The sequence below is a fragment of the Pogoniulus pusillus genome, chromosome 39, assembly GCF_015220805.1.
Source record: "Pogoniulus pusillus isolate bPogPus1 chromosome 39, bPogPus1.pri, whole genome shotgun sequence".
NCBI classification, from domain to species: domain Eukaryota; kingdom Metazoa; phylum Chordata; class Aves; order Piciformes; family Lybiidae; genus Pogoniulus; species Pogoniulus pusillus.
In genome coordinates, this window is record NC_087302.1 from 7,354,524 (window position 1) to 7,376,554 (window position 22,031).

General features: G+C 49.5%; 1 protein-coding gene across 2 annotated transcripts in view; it reads left to right on the forward strand.

Moving 5' to 3' along the window:
• Positions 1–9,779: 9,779 nt before the first annotated feature.
• The window catches only part of MAPK14 (mitogen-activated protein kinase 14), a 28,144-nt gene continuing 15,892 nt past the window's right edge, over positions 9,780–22,031 (forward strand). For both annotated transcript variants that reach the window (XM_064173840.1, XM_064173839.1), the window contains exons 1-2: positions 9,780–10,503; positions 19,305–19,434. In XM_064173840.1, the coding sequence (XP_064029910.1) occupies positions 10,388–10,503; positions 19,305–19,434 (246 nt within the window). In that variant the 5' untranslated portion in view covers positions 9,780–10,387. The remainder of the gene's footprint in view (positions 10,504–19,304; positions 19,435–22,031) is intronic.

The following is a 22,031-nucleotide window of genomic DNA, read 5'->3' on the forward strand; positions in this document are numbered from 1 at the left end:
GGCGCCTCCACAGCCGCAGCCGCACCGCCGCCGCTAGGGGTGCCGCTGGAGCTGGAGCTCTGCTCGGCGGCCGCGCCCCAGCGCTGCCGGGGCCGCCCCCGCTCGTCCTCCGCGGGGAGGAGCAGCGCCGGGGCCGCCTGTGGCGGTGGCGGCATGGCGGGCGGCCGGGCGGGACGCGCGGTGTGGCGGGAGACGCCGCAGCTGTGGCGCCAGCGCCGCGCGGGTGAGGGTCGCTGTGGGAATCGTCACAAAGCGATGGGAGCGTCTGGGCGGGAAGCGACTGGAAGGGTCACCGGGTCCGCCCGCTGCCAGGGCACCGCTCTGCCGCCGCCCTCAGCACCACGTCTCCACAGCTCTGAAATCGCTGCAAGGATGGGGACTGCACCACTGCCCTAAGCAGACTGGGCCAGGCCCTGACAACCCTCAAGGCTAAGAAATTGTGCCTCATGTCCAACCTAAACCTCCCCTGCTGCAACCCGAGGCCATTGTCTCTTGTCCTGTCACTTGTTCCTTGAGAAAAGATACCAACCCCACCTGGCTCCAGCCTCCCTTCAGGGAGTTGTAGAGAGCCTTTTCTCCAGGCTGAACAGTCCCAGGTCCCTCAGCTGCTCCTCACCAGCCCTGTTCTCCAGACCCTTCCCCAGCTTAGTTGCCCTTCTCTGGACATGCTCCATGTCCGTGGACTGAGGGGCACAAACTGAACGCAGGGTTCGCGGTGTAGCCTCACCGATGCCCAGTACTGGGGGATGATCCCTGCTCAGGTCCTGCTGGCCATGCTGTGACTGATTCCCGTCTGGGAAAGCCAGCAGAGGGAGTCAGGGCCATTGCCTGCAGCCGCAGCAGGAGCTGTGTCTGCTCTGGTTTCCAGGACACAGCTGTTTTAAGTGCGTCCATCAGATCATAATAGTTTTGCCTGTTCAGATGCAGCCTCCTGGCCTCCAGTTTGTGCCCACTGCCCCTTGGCCTGTCACTGGGCACCACTGACAAGAATCTGGCCCCAACTTCTGGCCCCTCACTCTTTCACTCTTGCTGAGCACTAAGCAGATCCCCTCTGGGGCTGCTCTTCTCCAGGCTCAGCCTCAGTACTCTCAGCCTTTGCTCCTCACAGCATCTTCGAAGCCTCCACTGAACTCTTTCCAGTAGCTTCCTCTCTCTTGAACTGGGGAGCTACAACTGGATGCAATCCTCCAGATGCAGCCTCACCAGGGCAGAATAGAGCGGAGGGAGCAGCTCTCCTAACCTGCTGGCCACACTCTTCTTCGTGCACCCCAGGAGGCCATTGACCTGGCATTAACTTTTAGAGCCGAAAAAATGCCCTCAGACAATGGCCATCCATAACTGGTTTATCTGGTCCTTCCTCCTGGCTTCCTGCACAGTGTGACACACCGTGGGGCATGGCCCCAAGAACTGCTTCTGCCACTCGCTGCATGACTCGTGGTGTTCCTCAGCTGCTTTGTGTCTTCTGCAGCCATTTATGCACCACATTCCTGTGTTACTGGCACAGGGTTGGGGGTGGCTGTGTACACTTTGCGCTGTGTGCAACGATAACAGGCACGTTGGGGGATCTGTATCCTCCAATTCAACACAGAGGGGGAGCTGCCGGGGATTCTGCAGGAGAACATCCTACCACCAGCTGGGAAGGACACCAAAAAGTTGCTTTATGCACAAAACAGGTGGAGTTGTCACAACTAGGTCAGATGAGAACGTCAAGCTGCCCCCAAACACATGATTACAGATGGGTCTTTGATCTCTGACTTCAGTGGGGTTTTTAAGAGCTATAGGCGGAGTGCCTGGCCATGAAGTACGTGCTTGGTCACTTGGCAGCCTGTGTCCAGGGATTTGGGTTTGGCTAAACACAGGAGCCCTGTGTAGACACGGGAGCACTGCACAGCTACGAGGGACAGAGATCAGCATCTCTGCACTTCCTCTCAGCCAGATTTTTGGTTTGCAACACGAAGAGCCATAATCTGAACGCTGACATCGTGACGTCTGAGCTGTCCCCTGGTGCTCAGCTCTGCGCAGTCACAGGGCTGGGAAGGAAAGAATCAGAACTTTGCAGAACAAGCCAAAAAGAAAAGAAAAGAAAAAAAAAACCTAAAAAACCCTCTGAAGTTTGCAGTGGAGAGTTTTGATGGTGCAAACAGCCAGGACTGACACTTGACCTTAAACCAAGGCTGCTGCAGGAGAGCTGGCAGGATCTGGAAATCAGGGCTGTGCTTTTTGTGGGGTTTGTATTGCTCTGTTTTGAACAGAGCTGCGAGCAGCTTGGCATGAAGCCCGCATCCAAAACAATGCAGGGAAGCATATGTGCTTTGAGAATTACTCAACACCATCTGAGCTTTCAGTTTTTCCTGTCTTTCAATCCAAAAGGTATGAAGCTTCCAGGACTCAGTTTCCTCTACATCAAGCAGCTCTGCACAGTACTGCTTACTAAAATCTTCTACTGCTGCAGCATAAACTGTGGCTCCCCTTTAGAAACTGCTTGGAAGCAACAGGATTTTAAAAGGGAAAAATGAAAATAAAGTTGAGAAAACTTCACTGGAATGCCTTACAGAAAATCTGATATTAATATTCCTATGAGCCAGCAGATCACTGCTAGAATTTAGCAGCCAGGAGCTGCAGAAGGCAGAACCTTGCTGTTAACTGCACATCCAGAAGCCACACAATGCCCAGCAGCAGAAGTCACTGTTTACACTGTAACAGTTAGCCCAGAGCCTAGGATTTGTATACAAGGGATTATAAAATTGTTTTGGTCAGAAAAGACCTTCAAGATCATCAAGTCCATCTGCCAACATAAGACCATGATGGCCACTAAGCCATGTCCCCAAGTGCCATGTCATAGAATCATAGAATCAAGCAGGTTGGAAGAGACCTCCAAGCTCATCCAGCCCAACCTAGCACCCAGCCCTGGCCAATCAACCAGACCATGGCACTAAGTGCCCCAGCCAGGCTTTTCTTGAACACCTCCAGGGACAGTGACATGTCCACACGTTTCTTGAGTGCTTCCAGGGATGGTGCCACCACCACCTCCCTGAGCAGCCTGTTCCAATGCCTGTCCACCTTTGCAGGAGAGAATTTTTTTTCCCATACCCAACCTAAACCTTCCCTGGCACAATTTCAGGCCATTTCCTCTCATTGTATCACCTGATACTAGGGAGAAGAGACCAACCCCCACTTCACTCCAACCTCCTTTCAGGGACTTGTGGAGAGAATCCATCCTTTAAGTCCATGCTTTGCCCCTAAATGGGATCTGAACAGTGCATATACAAAGTGCATGAACTTGCTTGCAGCTCTTCCCACCAGGTTTGTGCCATGAGATTAATCCTCCAGGTGAGGGCATGGTGAAGCCTTGTGATACATGTTACTGGCACAGTTAAAATGCTTCCCCAGCTCATGTCGCTGTACTGCTATTACTGCATCAACCTCTGTGCTTGATCTACAGAAACCAGAACTGAGTTGATTGTTTTTCTCAAGTGCTAACATCCTCTAAGTCCACAGTTCTTGAGGCAACTCAGCACAAAGTGAATACATTTGTCTATTCTTCAGCATTTTAGTAAAGGACTACAGAAACAGGGGGAGACTCCCACTATAATGTTTACTGGGGTTTTGTTGTGGTGTCTAAGAAAGGTACTGAGGGAGAAATAGTGGGCAGCATGTCAGACAATCATAGAATTATTTTGGTTGGGAGAGACTTTTCAGATCATCAAGTCCAACTGTTAACCCAGCACTGCCAGGTCACCACTAAGCCATGCCCCTCAGCAGCATGTCTGCTGGGGCAGACAACATCAGTGTCAGCAAAGTGCTGAAGAGTGATAATAAAATGTTTTCTTTGAGGCTTCATGTCATTCTTCTCCTGTGAGGCCAGGCTCAGAGAGTTGGGATTGTTCAGCCTGAAGAAGGGAAGGCTCCAGGGAGACCTTGTGGTGGCTTTGCAGTGCTTAAAAGGGGCAAGAAGAAAGCTGGGGACAGATTTAAGCAGGGTCTTTGTGAACAGGACAAGGGATGATGGTTTGGAACTAAAAGAGGCAGATTCAGCATGGAGAGAAAGGATAAATGTTTGACACTGGGTGGGAAGACACTGTCCCAGGTTACTCAGAGAGGCAGGAGATGCTCCATCCTTGCAACCATTGAGGTCAGGTTGTCTGGGGCTGTGAGAAGCCTGCTTTAGTTGCAGATGTCCCTGCTGACTGCAGGGGGGTTGGACTGGATGAGCTTGAAAGGTCCCTTCCCACCCAAACTAGTCTGTGACATTGACTCTAAACACATCTGAGAACAATGAAAGTGCTCTGCCTGTCATCTGTTGGAGTAGAGCAGATTGGTTTAATTTGTTGGCCAGCAAGTAATAGATCAGTTGTGCTAAGTTAGGACATTAAAATACAGAATTTCAGAAAACAAAGGCAAATAACTTGCTAGAGTTAGCTACAAAATTAGGAATGACCCATTGCAGTGTTTTGGGCATGGCTGTGTAGTGCATCCCCCTGAAAACACTCAGAAGCAATAACCAAAAAGTTGCTTTTTGTTTAGAACAGAGTTCCTGGAGGCATCAGGCAGGTTGCCTATTCTGAGAACAGAAAAAATAAGAGAGGCTTCAAGGCTGGTAAAAATCCCCAGAACTGCAGCTTAACTGTACCCTTCTCTCTGCACATATCCCAGTTCCCCAGCAGCTGTAATTCCAGGCTCGCTGGTGTGCTTCCATCTCCTCTTCCACCAGCTCTGGTGCTGGAAATCTGATAGAAGGAGTGAACAACACTGCTGGAGAGAGTTTGGCTTTGCTTGATCCCAGGCTAAGCCTGAGCTATCTGCTATTGGCTCTTCAGGAGAGGTTTACTGATGAGGGGATTTGCAGAGAAAAAGTCTCAGTTCTTCTCCAAGAGCAAACTTCTTTCCTGAAATGGACCCAAACATTACTGTGAGCCAAGGGTGGCCGATCCGAGCTGGTCCAGCGTGCCAAGGTGTCGTCATGGGAGCAGTGAGAGGCCATGCTGGCGTGGGAGCACAGGACAGGCCAAGTCCCCAGCTGCCAAGGACAGGACCTTGCAGAGGCTGCCAAAGTGGACATGACTGAGCTGCCAAGGACATCAGTGAGAAAGGGCTGCTGAAATGGACATCACTGAGCTGCTGAGGACACAAGCTGGCAGGGGCTGCCCAAGTGGACAGCACCAATCTGTCATGGGTTCCATCTGCACCCCCAGCCCAGCCTCATCTCACAGCAGGTCCTGGGGAACCAGTGTCACCTCCTGCCTGGTGGCTGCTCCCAACCCTCCCCACCACATCCATCAAAGGCAGATTGGTGACTCTCCACTGTTTCAAGTTTTTTCTTCAGGGAAGAGTCCAAGGTCAATATCCTTCGACAGACTCTTCCGGACAATGCCAAGACGAGAGCATTAATCAAGCTGTTCCATGAGCAGCAGAACCCTGTTATGCTGCAGATGTGGAAAGGTTTTTGCCTTCATTCTCACCTCCTTCAGCTCTAAGACCCCAGCCTGGCAGTATCCGTGGGCTGATGAGCCAAGGCAGGCTTCTTGCCCTAGGTGGGGCAATTACTGGAATCTGCTACTGAGAACCAGGGCTTTTCCCAGAACTTGCAGCCGTCTGCCCAGTTCAGACTTGGCTGAGGCACCAGTGAGCTACAGAATTACTGCAGAGTACTGACAGAAAGAGCATGTGCACAGCCCTCAGCTCTCCAGGAAATCAAGCCCACACTGTCCTCTTCCCCCATTAGCCCCACAGGAGCTGGTGCAGTAACCTCTGGCTTTGCTCCCTCCTGGCTCTGTTGGAAAAGTAGAAACAGTTTAAAAACAAAGCCCCCAAGTTCAGCTGGGTGCCTTTGCAGCCTGCACACACAGATGCCCTTCCCCAAACAGGAACACACAGCTCAAAGAAACAAATTGGATTATTGATGCCTTGGGAAAAGGGCAAGTACCTGAGAAAAGAAGAACTCAGAGAGCATCTGCTCTGCCCTGTTTCCCCAGCCACATGATAGGATTTAAGTCATGGACTGGCTAACGTAACAACTTGAAATCTTAGAGAATCCCAGCCTGGTGGGGGTTGGAAGGGACCTCTGGAGATCATCCAATCCAACCCCCGTGCTAAAGCAGGGGCAGCCACAGCAGCTGCCAGAAAGACTGAAAAACAGTGATGGAAGGAATTGCCAATTGACCTAAGAGGCCAGAGCTCTACAACCCCACTCATTATGATAATGTGAAGAACCTCACAGGTAAACAGCATTTTAATAAGCCAGCTTCTGAACAAAATAACAATGTAAACCCATCACAGCAAGGAACTGCGTAGAGAAGACCATGCAGAAGCCCAGGAGCCAAATTCATGATTCACAGTAACATCCTGGGGGGTAAATGTGAAGCAGCTTGAGCTGGTCCTTTACATAGGAGACACCTCCATGACACTCCAAAGAGCTCCTCTGCACTGGTGCCTGCAGTAGCTCATGTCCTCAGGGGTCCAAAGGACCTCAAAGCTGAAACTTGACTGTATGCTAAGGATTGGAAGAGACTTCTAGTGATCAAGTCCAACGCCCCCTGCCAAGGCAGGACCACTGAGGGCAGATGACACCAGAATGCATCCTGGAAGGTTTTGACTCCACAGCCTCTCTGGGCTGCCTGCTCCAATGCTCCCATCACTCTCACTGCAAAGTAAAAACATCCTGAGTTCTTTCAGAACCTCCCCAAGGAGAAGCTGAAAAGACTCAGATAACCTAAGCAGTGTGCAATGCCTTTTACATCTCCATCCCTGCAGTGCTTTTGCACACTCTCCCCCTCTGCAAGCACAGAAGCTTGGCAGTGCTGGGTCAGCAGCTGGACTCGATGTTCTTAAAGGTTTTTTCCAACCTAAATTATTCCATGATCCTGTGATTCTAAGCCATGTGGCTATGGTTAGCTTCCTTGCAGGCACTGTGAAGCTGCACAGGCACTGGCATTCCACAGATCCAGCTGGCACATGGCATGGATCCTCCATAGGCAGCCCCAAGCCTTTGCATTCCATTTGGATGAATCGCAAATACTCTGTGTGCCATTCCTATGATAGCCTGGACTGGAGAGTCCAGAGAGCTGAATGCACCCATTACATGACCTGATTAACACCACAGTAAAAGAGGAGGTGGAATTTGGATTGCCCCTGTTCTGATCTAGAATTAAAACACAAAACTACTGCATCTTGGGGAGCAACACCAAGCCAAACCTATCCCATCTGTCCCAGGACAGCCAAATGGTTCCTGTTACATTATTGAACAAAGGGATGCCAGCAGGACTTGACCTCTAGGGTTTGTTTTGTGTATGGGTTTAGATCAGTATTTCCAGTTGATAAACTCTGACCAACCCCAGTCCTGGTCTCCTTCTTCCCTTTTTTTATCCCCTGGCAACGTTGGTGATTTTCTACTTATAAGCTATCTGCCCAAAGCTTCTGGCAGCCTTGGACAGTGGCTGCAGGCACCGACCGCAGTGAGCATTACAGAGCTGAGTGTCTCTCCATCATTTTGTTGTCCAAGCTGGCCACAGGCTGGGCTGACAAGTGGGTATGAAATGGAGAACAAAGAGATGAGACAGGGAAGTGGAAAAGAAACAGGGGAAAGGGCATGAGGAAGGCAGACAGGCAAGCATGGTTCTTAAACCATGAGTTGGGGGAGGGAATAAAGAGTCAGGGTGGTGAGACATTGGAACATGCTGCCCAGAGAGGTTGTGGATGCCCCCTCCCTTGGAGGTGTTCAAGGCTAGGCTGGATGAGGCCTTGAGCAGCCTGGGCGGTGGGAGGTGTCCCTGCCTGTGGCAAGAGGATTGGAACTGGATGATCTTTAAAGTCCCTTCCAGCCCAAACTATTCCATGAATCCATGAATCTCAGTGTAAAGGGGGAAGTTTGCTGAGGCCTCTTGCTTGGGCTCTTGCTCATGCTTGGGCAGCTTCTGACCCTGTGTCTCTCTCTTCTGCTCCACAAGGCTGCTCTCCCATTTGTGTGCCTCATGTAGTTTGCTGTGCTGAGTGTAACTTTATACACTTTAGATTTGAATTGGGTTCGATTTTGCTGTTTCATTAAATCTGATTTCATTTTAACCCACGAGTCTTCTCTCTGTTTCCCAGTCCTCCTTCTCTGCTGGGCAGGGGCCATCAGGTGATAGAACAACTGCTAGAGTTTTGTCCCAGATACGGGCTAAATGTGGGCTTCATAAGATAAAGAATCAAGTGCCACAATAAAGCTTTCAGCATTAGCCATGACCTTAGAGTAAAATTCTCCTATTGATCTCAGAGCAAGGTATTTATTGCACCAGGTGCTCCTGCCATAATTCTATACAGCTCCACCCTCTCCATCAAATAGTTTTGTTCCTCTTACTCCAGAACTTCATCTAATCTCCCTCTTGCATTGTTTATTTTTAATATACATAAAGACAGTGCTGGAGCAGAAGGCTATTGTGCAACCTAAAGGATTTTATTTTAATGAAATTAATCTTGATGACAGGTCTTGGTGGGGAATGAAAGCTGGAAAACACAATAGCAGCTCAAATTATGGCTTCGTTTGCCTTCACTTATCACCAGGAAATTGCTTTCCAGCAGACTAAGTTAGCTGTGCCCCATGGTTTGAGGCTGTAGTCCCACACGTAGCTGAGCTGATGTGAGAGTTAGCTACACAGAAAGAGGGGGGACTGTCTCCTGCTTCCCTTTCCCTGGGTGGTCCTGTCCCTCCTGGCAGCAGCGGCTGTTAGATTGGCTCACCACACCGTGAGGACCCTCACCCAGACCAGACTCCAGCCTCAAGCCCTGCCGTGCTCTCCAGCAACAGTTGAAGTTTCAGCAGAGGTTCAGTGCACATGCTGAAACAAAGCCCAGGTAAATGATGAATCAGACACTTTGTGTTTGCTTTCTCAGGAGGACTCTGCAGAGCAGACACAGCCATGACCACTGCCAGTCCACTCTGAATGCAAAAGGAGATTTAGAGAGAAAACAGAGATACTGAGAGTCAAGGAAAAGTGAGGAGTGGGCTCCGTGGCTTTTATTCTGTTTGCCTTGCTGGAACAACATCAGCAACTCTCCTGTGCTGCCAACAAAGATTGCCTTCTGGTGAGCCTGGAGGGCTCCTTAGGCAGAGGAGATGCATCTCCTCCTAGGAGGGTGCCCCAGACAGGATTTTGGCAGGTGGAAAAATGAGGTTGTGGAAGCATGGATGTTTTATCAGTACCTTAGCCTGACCCCTTCTCCTCAGAGAACACAGGAACATAGCTCCAAAGCAGTTCGGTCAGGCTCACTCTTACCACTGTGCAACCTTCCATGTCCCCAGCTACAAGGGAAGAGAAAAGCTCTTGAAAATGAAGTACTGAAATGCACAAATCAAGGGAGAACAAAACCAACCAAAGGCAGGTCAGTATCTGACAGCTGGGCTGAGGGAAGAACTGGAGCCAACTCCAGCTTGTGGCAGTTTCTCTTTACAGGGCACATATCCCTCACAGCATCACAGTCCTGAGCGGAACCGACACCTCCGCAGCTGCGAACCGCTCCTGCTCCAGGTGCATCTTGCTGTGACCTTTACCCTTTGCGCGCACGCTTAGGAAGGCCCCAAGCAGGCTTCAGTGTCAGAGCGGCAGCGAGTGCCCAGCTCCAGTTTATTTCCAGGGGTGCCACTGGCACCCTCCAACGCCGCAAGCCCGCAAGAGACCCCGACCCCGACCCCGGCCCCGGCCCCGGCGCTGCCCCCGGCCCCGGCCCGCCCCGGCGCCGCCGGCGGCTCTCGCGAGAGGCGGCCGCGCTGGGCCCATATTGGGTCATTGCGCCCTCGGCGCCGCGGCTCTCGCGAGAGCTGCCGTGAGCAGCGGCAGCAGTCGGTGTCGCGGCCGCCGGGGGTGTGTCGGGGCGCTCCTTCCCCGGGCAGGACGGGAGGCGTCGCCTGCGCTGTGCTGTGCTGCCTGCACCAGGGGAGGTCCCCGGCCCTCAGCCCCTCGCCGCCCCGCCCGCTGCCGCCTGGCCGAGCCCCACCGTCCCTTCACCTCGCCTCAACCTCCGGGGGCTGTCCCGACCCTCGCCAACAAGGGGGTGTACGGAGGGCACCCGGAGAGGGACTGAGGGAGCCGGGAGGGAAGCAGGGAAGGGAGGGGCAAAGGCGGTGACAGGACCCGCAGCGCCCCGCTGACCCCGCGGCCGCCCCTGAGGTGAGGGGAAGGCGGGAGCGGGGAACGCCAGCGGTAGCGGCAGCCAAGGGGCGGCGGCAGGAGGGGAGGGCGTTGCTGCTGCAGGGCCGCCCCCGCTCGCCTGAGAAGCGAGGCGGGGAGAGGAGGAGGAGGAAGGAAGGAAGAAGCCGCTGCTGGAGAAGGTGGTGGCGGCGGTGGTAGTGCTGCAGCCCCGGGCAGAGCCTCCCCCTCCCGCCGGGCCGGGCGGGGCGGGCTCCGGAGCAGAAATGTCTCAGGAGCGGCCCAAGTTCTACCGGCAAGAGCTGAACAAGACCGTGTGGGAGGTGCCCGAGCGTTACCAGAACCTCTCCCCAGTCGGCTCCGGGGCCTACGGCTCCGTCTGGTAAGTGCAGGGACGGTACCGGGGTGTGTGGGTGTGCAGGGGAAAGGGGGGGTTGCTGTCCGTACTCCCGGCCGCTGCCCTCAGGGCTTCTCCGAGAAACGTGCCCCGGGTTGTGGGGACCCGCGGCGGGGAGCGGAGCTTGCCTGTGCTCCGCGGGTTCGTCTGCCCCGGCTCTGCAGCAGCGAGGAGCACTTTTCCTCCCGGCTGGAGCGCGGTGCCGCTGGGAAGCCGCAGTCCTGCCTTTGGAATGCGACGGGGATTGCACCACATGGCAGGTGGCACCGAAACATTTTTGCAGGGGAAGATAATCGCGTCCCAACCTCCCCCCCCCACCTCCAGTGAGCTCATATAGACATATTTCACCGTGCCTCTTTGCAGCTAGAAAGTAGGGGGTGGAGAGGGATGGATCCTGGCAAGGCCCCCGTGGTTGGGTTTGCAGGGCTGAGGGCCTGGCGCTCTTGTCCCATTTCCCTTATGGACCTGAAGACTAGGTTAGGTTTGAGGCGTTTGTATTATTCTAATTGGGTTCTATGGATAGGCAGGGAGGGGAGAGGGAAGGCTGCAAGGGCTGTTTTTGCATCCCTGAGTTGTAATACTGGGTTTACAGGTATCGATATTTTCTTGGCAATAGCAGATCAACAGAGAAAATCTTGGTTTATAGCTGTAGAGTGACAGAATGCTGCAGTATGAGCTGCCCGGCAGAGTGAAGTCTTGGTGCGAGACCTGCAGAAACTGGACGAGGTGGAAAATACAAAGCTTAGTTTTTAATGCCTGCCTAATGGGAACAAAACATACGACAGGTTACACGTGTGAAATGCAGCACTTCCTTCATCAGAGACACTCCAAAGGAAGGATGTTGGATCATTAAACATGAGTTAACCGGGCTGCACACATTTAATCTCAACGACAAGGTGGTATTTGTAGTGGTCTGATACCTAGACTCTGGCAGTCGTGTAGCAGAGCTGCATAGAAGTGTCTGCAGATTACTGGGGCGTTAAGAACTGTCTCCACACGAACGTTCTGATTTCTACTCACAGTTAATTATCTCTGTCAAAGTGTGAGCAGAATTTTCAAACGTGGGTGCATAAGGACTGGCACATCTGTGGTGCTGGCTTGGAGCAGGCATGCATCTTTTTCATTAACATAATGTGCAGGCTTCTGTTGTGAACGTCGTTTATGGTGTAAGAAGGGATGCATGCTGCTGCTCTGCTAGTAAGGGTAAGGAGTCGGTTTGCATGTGCTGCAGAGTTAAACTGTAGAATGCACTGGGTTGGAAGGGACATGCAAAGTTGTCAGTTATTCCTAACCTCATGTAGAGCTGTTGGTAAGTAAATATCTGTAATAAATAACCTGCATTGCTTCAAGCTGCTGTGCTCTGGGTGTGCAAATGCTTATAGGTCATAAAAGAGAGAGTGGCCAGTTCTAGTAGCAAGATTAACCAATGTATGTGCTAAGTTTGTTAAAACAGAGGTGTTTAGTGTGGTGAAAGATGGAGCTCGCTGCTGGAGCTGATAAACTCCCCTGGAAGTGCCCTGAGTTACGCAACTGCTGAATGCAATCGGAAATTAATTTGCTCCGTGCCGTGCCCATTGTATGCTCAGGTTGCCCCTACCCAGTCTAGCCCATTCCTCTTTTGTCTCCCCTGTCCCCTCCTACAATCTCAGTTGTGCCTGTGACACTTCCAAAATTTGTTTTCCCAACCCTTAACTGTGGAGTTTGCATCATGAATTTCCTGGGTTTGCTGTGTCAAAACTTTCACAGATTGTCTCATCTTGGCCTGAACAGAGTTGCACAATCTCGTGTTGGAGGTGATTTCAGGCTTGTGGCACACAAGTCTTGGTGCAGCCCCTGCTAGTGGCTTTCTGTGTGTTCTTATCAAGGCAGTGCTTCAGAAAAGATACCCTTCAGAAGGACTAGTGACAGGGAAAGTGCAGCACTGAGAAACCTAGCAGCACAACAGGCAACCCCCTGCATGCATGTGTGGTTTTATTAAGCTGCAAATGTGATGTTCCTGATATTCCTGGAGTGACCTCATGATATTTGTAGAATCATATTATAGAATGGCTCAGGTTGGAAGAGACCTCAGAGATCATCTACTCCAAACCCCCTGCTGTGAGCACACCTCTCAACTAGATCAGGTTGCCCAAGGACTCTTCCAGTGAGGGAGGCATCTACAGCCTCTCTGTTCCAGTGTATCACAACCTTCGTACTTAAGAACATCTTCCTGAGATTCAGTCTAAATAGATCATCACTCAGCTTCAAATCATTCCCCCTTGTTTCTAGACACCCTTATTGAGGGTCCCTCTTCAGGCTTCCTGTAGTTCCCCTTTAGGGAAGGCAGCAGTTTCATCGAGTCTTTGCTTTAGGAGTACATCTGGGACAGTAAATCCTGGGGTTTTCACTGCCCTTAAACTGAATGGCTACATAAACTTCAGTGTGTTCTATTAGAACACCCCAAAGTGTGCTGTTGTTTTAGTTGCAAGACAAGGCATTTAAACATGAAGAACTTCTAGAAAGTGGGGGAATAAAAATTAAAAAAGAAAGAATTAGCCCAGCAAATGAATCATGTAGACTCTGGAGCTGGCTGCTGTAGGCTGCTTTTAATGTCTAATGTGAGTATGACTTGGAACACCCTCATATGTAAGAACCTGGCTTGATTTTGTAGTCAGTAGATGCAGGGTGAGGCATTTGCTGCAGGCAGGTTAAGGCACCTGAGACACGTTCTTGAAGTTGGAACAAATATCCTCTTGTTTTCTGGAGTATTGGGTGCAGGCTTGGAGAAAGGGGGTTCAAATGGCCGACTTGGCTGTTTCTCAGCATCTGTGTTCTTTTAAAATCTGAAAGTCTGTGGAGATGGAGGGATTTGGTTCTAAACCATCAAGAAACATCACTGTGTATCCTCAGATGGATCCTTGCTGAGTTGTGTAACAATTGCTGGGACATCTGGTGTGTGAAATCCTGTTTCGTTTAATTCTTGCAACAGTTTTGGATATTCACACAACATTTTTTTGTTTCTTTTTTAGCCTGAAAAAGGCTTTGTAATCAGATCAACCCCAAAACGTGTGCAGGGTCCTGAGTTATCAGCTTTATGCTTCACGTGGAGCACAGCGTCCTGCAGCAGGAAGTTGCAGGAGGGAGCTGGGATCGATGAGTGACTCACAGCTCAGCTGCAGCTTCATGTGAAGCCTCAGCAAAGGGCGTGAGTTCAGCCAGCTCGGCCTGACCACAGAGGTGTTCTGCTGAGCTTTGCCATCAGTGTCATTCTCTTAGGAGTTTACTTTGTTGCTTTCCCCCCACCCCCTTTTTGCTGCAGTTCTTTGTGTGTTCTTGTACCTTTGTAAAAAAGAAAGTTTTGGTTGGATTCCTGTTCAGCCTGTCTGTATTGCTTTATTTCATTTGGAAAGGAATTGAACAGCCAACACTTGCTCTTCTGCAGAAGCTGCTTTTTCTGTTTGTAGACCATCAGGCTATGTAGCTCTTCCAAAACCTGGGATTTGGAATCCTAGCATGGTTTGAGTTGGAAGAGACCTTAAAGATCATCCAATTCCAACCCCCTTGCCATGGGCAGGGACACCTCCTACTGGACCAGTCACTTAAGGCCCCATCCAAACCTGGCTTTGACCATTTCCAGGCTTGGATCCTCCACAGTTTCTCTGGACAACCTATTCCAGTGCCTCACCACCCTTATGGGGAAGGATTTCTTCCTGATGTGTGATGTAGATCCAGCTTCTTACAGTGTGAGTTTCAATTCTCTTTTTTCACCCGCGATTGTGCCACCACTGACCCTGAATTTTCTGAGTATTATGAGAGTACTGAGATAATTCCTCTATTTAACTAGCAAGAACACACTGGATTTAAGTAATTTAAAAACACAAGACTCCAGAGGAAGTGCACTGACAACCTTAAATATAGCTTGGTTGTAACAATTCCTCTGTGGTTTATCTTTTTTTTAACCAAAGTATGCAGCTGCCTGCTGTCCACTTGATGCTTGCTTCTCCAATAAGGTGTGGCAGATGTGTGAGGAGTGATATGAACAGCACCATCAAACTGTGTGGAATGAAGCAGCTGCACAGGTGGGATCAGCAGGACACACATGAGGAAGAGGGAGCAAGGGGCAGGTGGACATGCACAGAAATGCTGTGAGCAGAGCTTGGGAAGTGGTTTGAACATCGTGGGAAGCAAGAAGTGAAATTAGTGTATGTCTGTCCTACAAGAAGGGTTTTATTGCATCTTTGTGCACAAAAGATGCAGACAGGCTGGGAAGTGTCCAGAGAAGGGCCATGAGAATGCTCAGGACTGGCAGCCCTGCCATGGGAGAGAGTTGGGTTTGTTCAGCCTTGAGAAGAGAGCCTCAGGGGACAGCTTATTGCTATGCACCAGGACATAAAGGATGGCTGTCAGAAGGATGGAGACACCCTTCTTGCAAGGAGTCTCACAGAGAAGGCAAGGGGTGATAGGAGCAAGTTACTGCTGGGGAGATTCCCACTGGAATCCAGAAGAAAAATTTTCACCATGAGAACAGAGATTGGAATTGTCTCCCAAGGGAAGCAGTGGATTGGACAATTCAACGGGGTGCTGGGCCAGCTCATTTCAACTACACCATCACTTGGGAAGGTTGGACCAGATGACCTCTGGGGTCTCTTCCAACCTGGCATTCTGTGATTCTTTCGTAGTAACAAAAGCCAACATAGCTGAGGAGAAACAAGATTTGCAACAAGTAACTTGTACCAACAACTTCTTATTGTTGTGGGAAGTTATGGGGGTTTAACCCTGGAAATGTTTGAAGCCAAGTTGGATGGGACCTTGAGTAACCTCCTCTAGTAGGAGGTGTCCCTCTCCATGCAGGGGGTTTGGATTAGATTCTACTTCTTTACAGCGTGTGGAAAAGTGACTGGTTGAAATGTTTGTATGAACTGAAGTCAGTGGTGGGTGTTGGTGACAAAGTGCCAGGAGCAGTGATGCTGTCTGTGACTAGAGGGGCATAATTTAGCCCCAGAGGTACCACTGAAGAGGTTTGGCTGGAGCAGGTGTTTGCATAGGCACCAGTGATGAGCAGCACACTATTATCAGAACAGCCTTAGCACAGCATTAGCATCCAGACTATCTACTGTTTTAATCAGTTGCACTCTTCAGTAATTTTGTGTGTGCTGCAGTTCTTCAGACTGCTTCAGGTGTTGTTTCCAAGGTGCTGTAAGTTGAGTGTGTGGATAGGTTCTGTGAAGCAATTGTTTTAGCCAACCTCTTGCATTCTGGATTCAATTCAGGTTAGCTCAGAGTTGTGGTTGTGGCTCACTTAGAGTGAGAAGGATGCAGTTTGTGCCATAGCACAGTACCATGGAAGAGGTTAAATGTGAAAGCTGTGATAAACTCTGAATTTATGATAATCTTGTTTTAGAAGGGATCTAAAGCAGTAGATCATGCAGTTTCTTCCCAGTTGAGCTTTTTTAGCTGAAGCATGATTAGTGAAATGCAGCTGTTCTAAGGCTGCTGAAAGGCAGCTTAGTGTTCTTTAAAATGTTCTCCAAGGTGACAGCTGTTGTGTAGCTTTGTGTTCCAGGCTCCTAAAAAACATTAGGCAGTTATCTGTACTGGCAGCAAGTTACTTGGCCTGCCTTTGTCTGGAGGGGAAGGTTCTTTAGACCTTCAGTGTGACTCAACTTAGAAACCTTCTCACTTCAGGAGCAAATCTAGATTGTGGATGTGCAGCAGTGCAATTTTTTCCTTCTTGGACTTGTGCACAGTGTCACTGTGGGGGTTAAAACACGTTTCAGTTCTGATTGCAGCTCTCCTTGGAGGCTGAGCATTCACTACTGTGGAGTGATAATTTGATATGGCTCCACAAATGACCTCAAAATGGCAAATAAAAAAGTGCTAGGTCTTGCACTTCAGCCACGACAACCTCCTGTAACACTCCAGGCTTGAGGAAGGGTGGCTGAAAAGCTGCCTAGCAGAGAAGGACCTGTGAGTGTTGGTCAACAGCCAACTGAAGATGAGCCAGCTTGTGCCAGGTGGCCAAGAAGGCCACCATCACCCTAGCTGGGATCAGCAGTAGTATGGCCAGCAGGACCAGGGGAGTGATTGTCCACTTGCCCTGGGCACTGGTGAGGCCACACCTCAAACACTGGGTCCAGATTTGGGCCCCTCACTCCAAGAAGGACATTGAGGGACTGGAGTGTGTCCAGAGAAGGGCAACAAAGCTGGGGGAGGGTCTGAAGAACAGAGCTGATGCAGCTGAGGGACCCGAGGTTGTTCAGCCTGGAGAAGAGGAGGCTCTCTCTCAGCTCCCTGAAAGGAAGTTGGAATTAGGTAGGAAGTGGTCTCTTCTTCCAAGTAATTAGTGACAGAACAATAGGAAACTGCCTTAATTGCACCAGGGGATGTTTAGGTTGGACATTAAAAGAAACTTCTTCACTGCAAAGGGTTCTCAAATGTTGGAAAAGGCTGCCTAGGGAGGTGGTCGAATCCCTGGATATATTCAAAAGCTGCAGAGAAGTGATGTTGAAGGACGTGGTTGGTAAAGTTAGATCATGGTTGGACCTGATAAAGGTCTTTTCCAACTGAAACAATTGTATGATTCTATAAAAGGTGAAATTGAATTCCTTCCAAAGTCTGAAATAGCTGAGGGTAGGCTGGTGGCTCTGAGATCTTCACTCAAGAGCATCTTGTGGAAACTGAGTGAGAAATCTGACTGCTTAGCTGCTGAGGTGGTTAATGTGAAAGGGATGCTCTGCTTTCAGGATGAAAGAGATTCTGGTATGTGTTGTCTTTCATCCCCTAAATGTTTGAAAGCTGCTAAGGGTTCATGACTAATTCACAACAGCATGAGATGAATTATGATGAGTAATCTTCTTTTTGCTCAAAGTCCTAGAAAACACCTTGAGTATCATTAAAATATTGTCAGATAATTGCAGCCTGAGCTAGATATGTTTCTAGATTGCAAAATCATGTGTGAGAAGCTTAATAACCCCAAGATCCTGTGTTTTGTGTAGTGCTGCACCTTTAAATGTTGGTGTTCTAGTGACTAAGAAGAGTAGCTGAAGCTTGTTGGAAGTCAGGGTGAAAAACTGAAGGCTTAATGGCTGCTGTTGTCTGCCCAGGCTGAGTCAGGTGTGAAGGGTGACCTGTGTGTGGAAGTGGTTGATAAGGGCATTCTCTTGGACAGTCTGGTTGAGCTTGAGTAATGTCCCTCTCTGGCAGTGCTCAAGGCCAGGCTGAATGGGTCTTTGGGTGTCTAGTTGCAGATGGACTTGCTTGTTGCAGGGGGTTGGGCTAGATGAGCTTGAAAGGTCTCTCCCAAACCATTCCATGATTCAGCCATGGCAGTTTGGTGGTCCTGTGGTCTCCTGGCTAGCTTGAAGACAGACTGGAGAGAGTTTGGTTTGTTCAGCCTGGAGAAGAGAAGGTTCTGGGGAGACCTCAGAGCAGTCTTCTGGTACCTGAAGGCAACTGCAGGAAGGCTGGGAAGGGACTGTTTCCAAGGGCTTGTGGTGGTAGGACAAGGGACGATGATTTGAAACTGGAGATGGGGAGATTTAGGTTGGACATTAGGAAGTAGTTCAGATCAGCCTTGATGTGGCTCTGGACAGCCTGATCTCATTGGAGGTGTCCTTGCTGACTGTAGCAGGGTTGGTCAAAATGACTTTTGATTGTCCCTTCCAACTTGATGCAATCTGTGGTCTGTGTATTTGTGTCTTTCCAGGGAGCTGTATGCACTGTAGGTGCTGTGCAGGTGCCCCTTTGGAGGGGAGGAGATTCTCTTCCTCCATCATGCACAGCAGGATCAGCCATCCCCTTACAGGGCCTGGGGAAAGGACCCATAGAAACCAGCTTGTGTTTTTGTTTTCTATTTCTCATAAGCCTCATGTACCAAATTCCTTGGAAACTGAGCAACTTTGAGATAAGGAGTCTGTTTGCAAATTAATTCCAGTTAATTAAATTAACAAATATTAGCCTTCTCTGGCTTTCTCCATTCCACCTTTCCCCTTTTGTTACCTTGAATCAAGCACAACCCTGAGTTCACATCCTCTCCCTTCCTTTTCAACAAATCAGACCTGGTTTAGATAAGAACATCAAGGAGAAGAAAGAGGAGTAATTGAATTCACAGCTCAAGACCTATGTTTCTTTAGCTCCTCACAAATAAGCCCTGAGTTCTGGAAGATTTGCTGCTGCTGTGCTCTTGCAGCCCAGAACCAGCCTTGTCCTGAGCAGGCAGCAGGTGGAGGTAGGAGATTCTGCCCCTTCGCTCCGTTCTGCTGAGACCACTCCTGCAGTGCTGTGTCCATCTTGGGAGTCCCCAGCACAAAAAGGACACTGAACTGTTAGAGAGGGTGCAGGGGAGGCCATGAAGATGATCAGAGGGGAGGCCTCATTGCTCTCTGAAAGGAGACTGAAGTGAGGTGGGGATTGGTCTCTTCTCCCTGTTCTCAGGTGGTAGGATCAGAGCAAATGGCCTGAAAATGTGCCAGAGGAGGGTTAGGTTAGTTATTAGGAAAGTGTCTTTGCTTCAAGAGCAATCAGGCATTGGATCAGGCTGCCCAGGGAGGTGGTGGAGTCCCCATCCCTGGAAGTGTTCAAGAAATCTGTGGTCATAGCACTTGGAGATGTGGTTTAGTGACCATGGTGGCATTAGGTGGATGATTTTACTCATTGATCTTAAAGATCTTTTCCAACCAAAGCAATTCTGTGAAATGCCTTTAACAGTGACTCTGTGTCCAGATAGCTGCTGCCTGGAGTTGCTAGGTGTGGGTTTGAAGGTGTCTATAAATAGTTCCTGTTGGAAAAGTAATTATTCTTTCTTGCAGTTCTGCCTTTGACACCAAAACTGAGCTGCGTGTGGCTGTTAAGAAGCTGTCTCGACCATTTCAGTCCATCATCCACGCCAAGAGGACCTACCGAGAGCTGCGGCTGCTGAAGCACATGAAACATGAAAATGTGAGTGGTGGGAGATGGTATCAAACGTCAGGCTGAAGTTGGACCATCCTGTGACCAGGATTGTCTTTCAGGATCTCCTTGCACATATTGTTTTCTGATGCCAAATACAGAGCTTGCAGGAGGCCAATGGATTTGATTTGTAGCAAAGTATGTAGTTAAAAAACCAGACCTCTGAAAATACATAACCCATTTTGTATTAAACACCTTCATATTTCCTTGGCAGTTTCCATAGAACAGTTGAGATTGGAAGAGACCTTTGTGATCAAGTACAACTGCTCACCTATAGCTCACAATCCCACCACTGCCACTAAACAATGTCCCTCAGAACCACATCCATGTATCTTTGAAACCCCTCCAGGGTTAGTGACTCCACTACTTCCTAGGCAGCCTGTTCCAGTGCCTGAGAGCCCTTTCTGTGAAGAGATGGCTCCTGATACCCAACTGAACCTCCCCTGGCACAATTTGAGGCCATTCACGCTATCTTAAGGGTTTAGGACAAAGGTGGTGTCACCACCTGCTTGCCTGCTGTAGTGAGCTGTATTTGTTGTTACTTAAAGAACTTAATTTAAAAAGGGAATTCTCAAAGTGGTTTTTAGTGTCTTGTGGAGGATTTTTCATAGTTGCTTGACTTCCCTGTGTCAGAGGATGTGGAGTAGATGTTCACTAGATTCCTGTAGGTGAAATAGAGAGGCAAAAAGGAGGTGGTGAGGGGATGGAAATCAGATGGCTTTTCATACAAGCAGTCCAATGAAATCAGCAACAGGAAAATGAAATAGGATGTGACAAATGTTGTGTTGAAATGCTTTTTTAGCTGTAACTTCCATTTGTAGCAGTGGATGGACCAGCTCTGCGTGGTTGTGGTGTTAACTCACTGACACATTGATACTGCAACAGAGCAAAAGCTCTCATAACCTGCCCTTCATAGAGCTCTCTGAGTGCAACAAGTCTGGCTCCAGCTCTCCGGTAGCTCCCTTCAAATCCTGGAAGGCTGTTTTAAGGTCTTTCCAGAGCCTTCTCTTCTCCAGGCTGAGCAATCCCAACTCTCTGTGCCTATCTACATACTTCAGAGCATCGCAGACAGCCTGTGCAGCTTTAAGGGACGAAAGGAAGTGAAGTTGTTTATATATAGAAGTCTTTATTATCAGTTAATCATGCCCTCACCCCTCTGTGGGCACTTCATCTAGGTTGTGGGTTAGAAGTCCTGCAGCAGCTGAGATGTTCAGAGCAGGTTAGTGTTGGTGTGTCAGCTCTTCAGGGCTCAGTTCAGAAGCAGAACACTTGGTTTGACGTGGCACAGAACACACCAGCCCATCTGGAAGCTGTGGTGGTTCAAGGGGCTTGAGCATGGGGTGGTTTTCTGTATCCTGTCTCTGCTCTGGTTCCTGGTAATGCTGAGCACATAAAGGGAGCTGCAGAGCACTCAAGTGTGGCTGCATTGCATTTCCAAATTCCAGCAGGCCTTGTTAGCTTGCATGAAGCACAGCACTCAGCAGATGGGAGAGCAAATGTTGTCAGAGGAAGAATTTAATAAGCTCTGTAATATCCTAAAATGCTGGGAGGGGAAAGCAAAAGGTTAGCAGTTGGATTCTAAATCCTCTGGTGTTCACACTTCCTGGGAAGTGAGTCATTGCTGCACTGCAGAGTAACTGTGTCTGAGTGTTTGTGAGACTCGGGGGTACATATGGGTAGTTTGATGCTGTGCCAGGGAGTGTGGCAAGACACAAGTGATGAAGGGGATGGGGCCAGACTTGTCAGTAGTGCCCAGTGACAGGGCAAGGGGCAGTGGGCACAAACTGGAGCCCAGGAGGTTCTACCTGAACCTGATGTGAGTGTGCTGGAGGCCTTGGAGCAGGCTGCCTGGACAGTTTGTGGAGTCTCCTTCTCTGGAGAGATTCCAACCCACCTGGCTATTGTGACCCTGGGCAGGCTGCTGTGGGTGATCCTGCTTTAGCAGGGAGGTTGGACTTGATGATATCCAGAGGTCCCTTCCAACCCCACCATACTGGAACTCTGGGATTCTATAAAGTGGGTGGATAATGTTCTGTAAAAACTGATCTGGAAGAGTGCACCAGAGAGAAACTGTGAGCATGAGAATTATTACTCAGGATGGATGCGAATGTTTGGGTTTGAAGAGTCTAGAAATGGAGTTGCTGTGATCTATATCAAGAGAGACTGGAAAGTTGCTTGTTTTCCTTTTCAGTTTCCTCAATCAAATGTGATCTGTGATGTAAACAGAGGGGCTCATTTCCTACCTACTCACTTCTCCAAATCCTAGTCCAGATTGGCTGGAATTTTCTGTCTTTAGCTCTCTGCTTAGAGGTAACTCAGCTGAGCCTGGCATCCCTGGCCAGTGTAAAGAAGGGGAGAAAAGGGATGGTCCCAAAGGGAACACAGGAATCCTGCTCTGGATGTTGTTAGCACATTTGAGCTATTGCTGGAGGTGTAGCCAGGATGAGAGGTGTAGCCTTGAAAAGGGAAGAGTTTTCTTGGAGGAGGAGAACCTGTCTCTTTAGCTCATATATTTATAAAATATTAATTGCTGTAAAGAGAAATAAAAGGTTTAAAAGTAAGTTTCAGTGAAAAATGACTAATATTTG